The sequence below is a fragment of the Hordeum vulgare genome, chromosome 5H, assembly GCF_904849725.1.
Source record: "Hordeum vulgare subsp. vulgare chromosome 5H, MorexV3_pseudomolecules_assembly, whole genome shotgun sequence".
Lineage (NCBI taxonomy): Eukaryota > Viridiplantae > Streptophyta > Magnoliopsida > Poales > Poaceae > Hordeum > Hordeum vulgare.
This window is the reverse complement of record NC_058522.1, coordinates 545,132,463-545,138,164: the sequence shown is the minus strand read 5'-3', so window position 1 is coordinate 545,138,164 and position 5,702 is coordinate 545,132,463. Positions and strand designations below refer to the sequence as shown.

Here is a 5,702-nt window from a genome sequence, read left to right as displayed (position 1 = left end):
TGGCCGGCTAGAAGAGCGTGACTCAGGTAGATCGGTTGGGCTGTTGGCCTGTGCTCCGGTGTGTCGATTGAGATTCCTGTACGTAACAAGTCTTTTTTTGTCACTGGCTCGGTGTACGTGACATTGTTATTATGAAAGATCACCTCGGTATGATGATCGTTATAGAAGAGAAGTATATCTTGGTATCCTTGATTAAATCATTCAAGAGCTTGACAATAGGTTTGACGAGGTTAATATGGAGTTGTTGATTTGCATGTCTGCTTTGAACCCCGCCAATTCATTTGCTTCTTATGATGCACTTAAGGTAATGAAACTTGCTGAATTCTATCCTCAGGACATATCAAGCATGGATTTGGTAAGGCCAGAATTCCAACTTGCTACTTTTATTGATGATATGAGACAAGATGCTAGGTTCAGATCTGTGCATACTATTGATGAACTGTCTGTTATGCTTGTTTGTACAAACAAACATGTTCTCTGTGATTTGGTCTACATGCTTATCAAATTAGTATTGATCTTACCGGTCGCCACAACGAGTGTTGGAAGAGTATTCTCAGTAATGAATCTAGTGAAAAATAAGTTAAGAAATAGTATGAGTGATGATCTCCTGAATGATTGCTTAGTGACATTCATTAAACGAGATGTGTTCTTGAAAGTAAGCGATGACGACATAGTTGAAGCTTTCATGGCAAAGGAACGTCGTAGAGTTACTTAGTGTAGTTGTTGTGTTCTTGAAAGTAAGCGATGACGACATAGTTGAAGCTTTCATGGAAAGGAACGTCGTAGAGTTACTTAGTGTAGTAGTTGTGTTCTTGAAAGTAAGCGATGACGACATAGTTGAAGCTTTCATGGCAAAGGAACGTCGTAGAGTTACTTAGTGTAGTAGTTTGCTACATATTTGTATCCATGTAAGACTTTGTATTTACAACGTTGCAAAATTTGCTACATGTGAAAACTATAATGTTGTCTGATTTTTGAGCTATATGTATTATATTGTTGCCAACTTTTGTGTGACACTTGGATTAGGTAGGAAAAAAAATTAGGTGTACACACCCTCCATTTCATTCCTGGCTCCGGTCACTGGATGACAAAGTCTTTTTTTGTCTTTTTTTGTCACTGTACGAGTAGAACTCTTTACACAAGACACGTTCCATTCTACTCTTTACACAGACACGTTCCAAGTTCCTACCAGCCGACGGGCCAAATCACGTTATTATTACCGAAAAACTCACGTACACTTACATACATAGAAAACTTGCATACATAGAAAACTCCCGTACATGCACGCGTACGTACACAACCGCGCACGCTTGAACACAAGCATGCACATACATGAGACATACAAACCTCTCCTCTGCTACACGCACGTACTCCTGTAGCCAGGCAGCACCGTGCCGCGCGTACGTACTACTAGCTTTTTATTCCCGCCACACATCTACACTCATCACTCATGCATGCATGCAAGCAGCTCCACGAATTGCATGCATGCCCACATTCGAGTCGAGATCGTCGCCGCTCACATGTCGAAGAAGGCGCGGCGCTGCTGCTGCGGGCCGTCGTGGAACACGGCCTCCGTCTGCGCGCGGATGACCTTGTCCGCCAGCTCCCTCACCTGCTGGGGGAACGCCAGCGCCTTGGCCGCCTCGTCCAGCTGCTTCAGCGCGCTGTTCCCGCCGGTCATGAACACCTCCTCGTCGTTGTTGGCGCCCACGCCGAAGGACAGCAGCGCGAGGTTCCCCTCGTTCCCGGCCACGAACGTCGCCGGGTGGCCAGCCGGGAGCACGATCACCGAGCCCACCTTGATCTCGGCCCTCACCTGCCTGTAGCCCCTCGATTTCTCCTGCTCGCCGCCGTGGCCCTTCTCCTCCTCCTGTCCTCCCTGCTCCTCGCTCCTGCCGCGCTCCCGGCGTTCAGAACGGCCGGAGCTGGAGAGGTGCGGGCACGCCATCTCAAAGTAGTTGCCGTCGTTTCCGGCCTCCACGACGACGACGATCTTGGTCGCCCGGGTGGTGTATCTCAGTGCCGTCATCGAGCCCTGCATGCATGCACACACGACGGAAGAACACACACCGGTTTAGGCGCACCAATCCGTTTGGTTGCATCATGCTACAAAACTGGAGTACTATATGTATGTGCGGCGCCGATGCATGCTTTACCCGGGTGATGTTGACGAGGTTGACATCCAAGTCGAGGTTGCGGAGGTGGGGGCACTGGTCGCCGGTGATCTGGTGCAACCTGCCGTGCTTGTTCGAGTAGCGGGGCTTCTCGCCTGTGAGGCTGCGCGGCCGGATGTCCTCCTTCTCGGAACCAGACCCTCCGCCTCCGCCGCCTCCGCCGCCGCGTCCTCCCCTGGAGCACGACCTGCTCAGCTCCCGTATCTGCTCCTCCGACGCCTCAGATATCTCACCCTCACCTCTGCTATTCCTCTTGAACACTCTGTCAACATCCTCCCGCCGCCGAGTCTATCAAAACAAAACACATGCATGCATGCAGATGGTTAGCGCGCACAAGCTTAAGATCGATCAGCTGAATCAGCAATCAGGTGATGAACAAACAAAAAAAATCAGTGCCGATGGTCAGCGCGTAGTACGTACGTTGAATGCCGCCCGGATAACCTCGTCGCTGAAGACGCTGAAGAAGGACTCCGGCTGCTGCTCGCCCCCATATCCAATAGGGAAGAACTCCTAAACAAACATAGCAGGGACACCAAAAGTAAGCAAGTCTTAATTTGCATGCAACGCAAATTAATGGTGGAGGAGCTTGCATGCTGCGGCCATGGCTCACGCTCACCTGGAAGCTGCCCGGCGTGGAGACGGGGTTGAGGAGCATGACGACGCGGAACCACTTGGAGCGGTGCGTGTTGGCGGAGTACACGATGGAGCCGGCCGGGATGACGAAGACGTCGCCCTCCCTGACGCACAAGGACTCCCGCTTCCCGTTCCTCAGCAGCACGACCACGCCCTCGCCTTCCCTCACGTAGGCGATCTCGTCGGCGTCGTAGTGGCTGGGCTGCAGGAACGCGCGCGGCGCCGCGTCCAGGCACGCCACGCGGTAGTCGCCGATGGAGCCTCGGATCAGCTCGTGGTCGAACCGCTTCAGCACCTTGAAGTGGCCGTGCCGGGACTTGGCCCACTCCCGGTAGCTCTCCTCGCCGAAGTGGTACGGCCGGCCACTCTCGCCGGACCGCCCTTCGTCGCCCCCTTCTTGCCACCTCCTGCTACCCCTGCCTTCGTCCTCCGCATCCCACGACGCGAACGAGAGGGAGAGGCACAGGGAGAGGACGATGGCTAGGGCTAGCCATGGCGATCTTGCTGCTGCGGGCTTCATGGTGATCGATGTTGGTGCGCGCTGACGAGTACACTGATCGGATGAGTTGGTGATCATAGCTCCGGGGGAGTGATGGTATATATAGGGGGTGGCGATGCGGCGAGGAGGCCATGCGCGCGGCCAGGTGTAGGTCGGGGTGCGTACGTGGTGAAGAAGCGCCGCATGCACGGTGGCATGGTGGCAATGGCATGCCCCATGCATGCGATGCGATATAGCTGGCCTCCATCTGCAGAGAACGGACAACGTTGATTGAGATAGGAACAAGCCGAGCAGGGATGGGGTGGCTCGGCGACGATCTTTTGCATCGGCGGAGTGAAATTTTCTTTTGCTGGGAGAGCTATGCTCCAAGCTGAAGCTGCTACACGCTTGCAACAGCCTTATCCATCTGATGTATTTAGTTCCTCTGTATCTAAATAGTCATTGTTAGAAAAAACATTTAAATAGAAAGTAGTATCTTTTGAACCAATGAATTCATTCCAGAGAAGCATTCCTGGAAGTTTAGTGCTCCTATCTTATCACCACATTGCATCCGTGGGGTTAATACGGCGATCAACAAGCATGCATGGTTTTCTTTGTGTAACTTGTTGTATTTGATGGTTCTACAGTTAGAAATTCATGAAAAACATGCATGCATGATGTTATTTTATGATTTAAATTATAAAACGGGGGAATTGAGTTGTTGCTCATATCACAGAGAGTATATTGGAGTATCTACCTGCTAATTTAACCTTCATGTAAGGCTTATTTTGCTGGTGCTCTTGAGCATCAGTAAAATAGGGTTTACAGAAAGGTTTAACTATTTTGCTTGTGCTCTCGAGGACGGGCAGCAAAATAGGGTATACGAAAAAATTAAATTAGCATTCACATAATCTAATATACCTTCTGTGACATGAATAATAATTTAACATGTGCTTATAATTATACAATTATTGATGACTAATTCAGAAAAATGTGATCTTATTTTTGGAAAAATAAATATGATGTTTTTATGCTTTTAAGGATTGAAAAGTTATGGTAAAAAAGCGAACTGAGAGGAAAGTAAAAATATTTCATACTAACAATGATATAGAATTATGTTCAAAAGCTTTTACTAATTACTGCAAAAAATTGGGCATCGTCAAGCATCACATAAGCCCATGTACCTCAATTGAATGGTGTGGCTGAACGCATGAACAATACTATCATCTCTAGAGCTTGTTGCATGTTGCCCAATGCTTACATGGGTAAACATTTTTGGCCTAAAAGAGGCTCCACCGTCTCGTACCTCATCAACGGGTCATCATCCATTCCACTTAATAAGAAAACTCTTATTGAGCTATGGCCTGGTGCACCAATTGATTATTCACCGATGACCCACAAATGTAGGAGATCTATCGTACTCCTTCCGTTTCATAATATAAGTCTTTTTAGAGATTCCACTAGAGGAATTCATACGGATGTATATAGACATACTTTAGAGTGTAGATTCACTCATTTTGCTCTGTGTGTAGTCCTTTAGTGAAATCGCTTAAAAGACTTATATTTAGGAATGGAGGGAGTAGTTCTTTCGATAAGTAAGAGTGTTGAACCCAACGAGGAGCGGAAGGAAATGACAAGCGGTTTTCAGTAAGGTATTCTATGCAAGCACTGAAATTATCGGTAACGGATAGTTTTGTGATAAGATAATTTGTAACGGGTAACAAGTAATAATTGTAACCATGGTGCAGCAAGGTGGCCCAATCCTTTTTGTAGCAAAGGACAAGCCAGGTCAAACTCTTATATATAAAAAAGCGCTCCCGAGACACATGAGAATTTTTGTCATGCTAGTTTTCGTCATGCTCATATGATTCACGTTCGTTACTTTGATAATTTGATATGTGGGTGGACCGGCGCTTGGGTGCTGCCGTACATGGACAAACCTCCCACTTATGATTAACCTCTCTCGCAAGCATCCGCAACTACGAAATAGGAATTAAGTTAAATCTAACCATAGCATTAAATATATGGATCCAAATCAGCCCCTTACGAAGAAACGCATCAACTATGGTTTAAGCTTCTGTCACTCTAGCAACCCATCATCTACTTATTACTTTCCAAAGCCTTTCTCTAGACCCAGATAATGGTGAAGTGTCATGTAGTCGACGTTCACATGACACCACTAGAGGAGAGACAACATATAACTTATCAACTAACATCAACTATAAGGAGTAATTATCACTACTAGAACCCACATGTACCAATCTGAGGTTTTGAGACAAAGATCGGATACAAGAGATGAACTAGGGTTTGGAGAGGAGATGGCGCTGATGAAGATGTTGATGGAGATTGACCCCCTCTCGATGAGAGGGTCGTTGGTGATGACGATGGCTTCGATTTCCCCCTCCGGGAGGGAAGTT

General features: G+C 47.7%; 1 protein-coding gene across 1 annotated transcript; it reads right to left on the bottom strand.

Annotated features, from left to right (window-relative positions):
- Positions 1–1,182: 1,182 nt before the first annotated feature.
- Positions 1,183–3,388, bottom strand: LOC123452650 (cupincin-like). Its single transcript, XM_045129351.1, has 4 exons — positions 2,791–3,388; positions 2,595–2,684; positions 2,157–2,462; positions 1,183–2,035 (listed from the first exon to the last, which is right to left on the bottom strand). Exons 1-4 carry the CDS (start codon positions 3,382–3,384, stop codon positions 1,517–1,519), a joined length of 1,509 nt encoding a protein of 502 aa, XP_044985286.1. The 5' UTR covers positions 3,385–3,388; the 3' UTR covers positions 1,183–1,516.
- Positions 3,389–5,702: the final 2,314 nt, after the last annotated feature.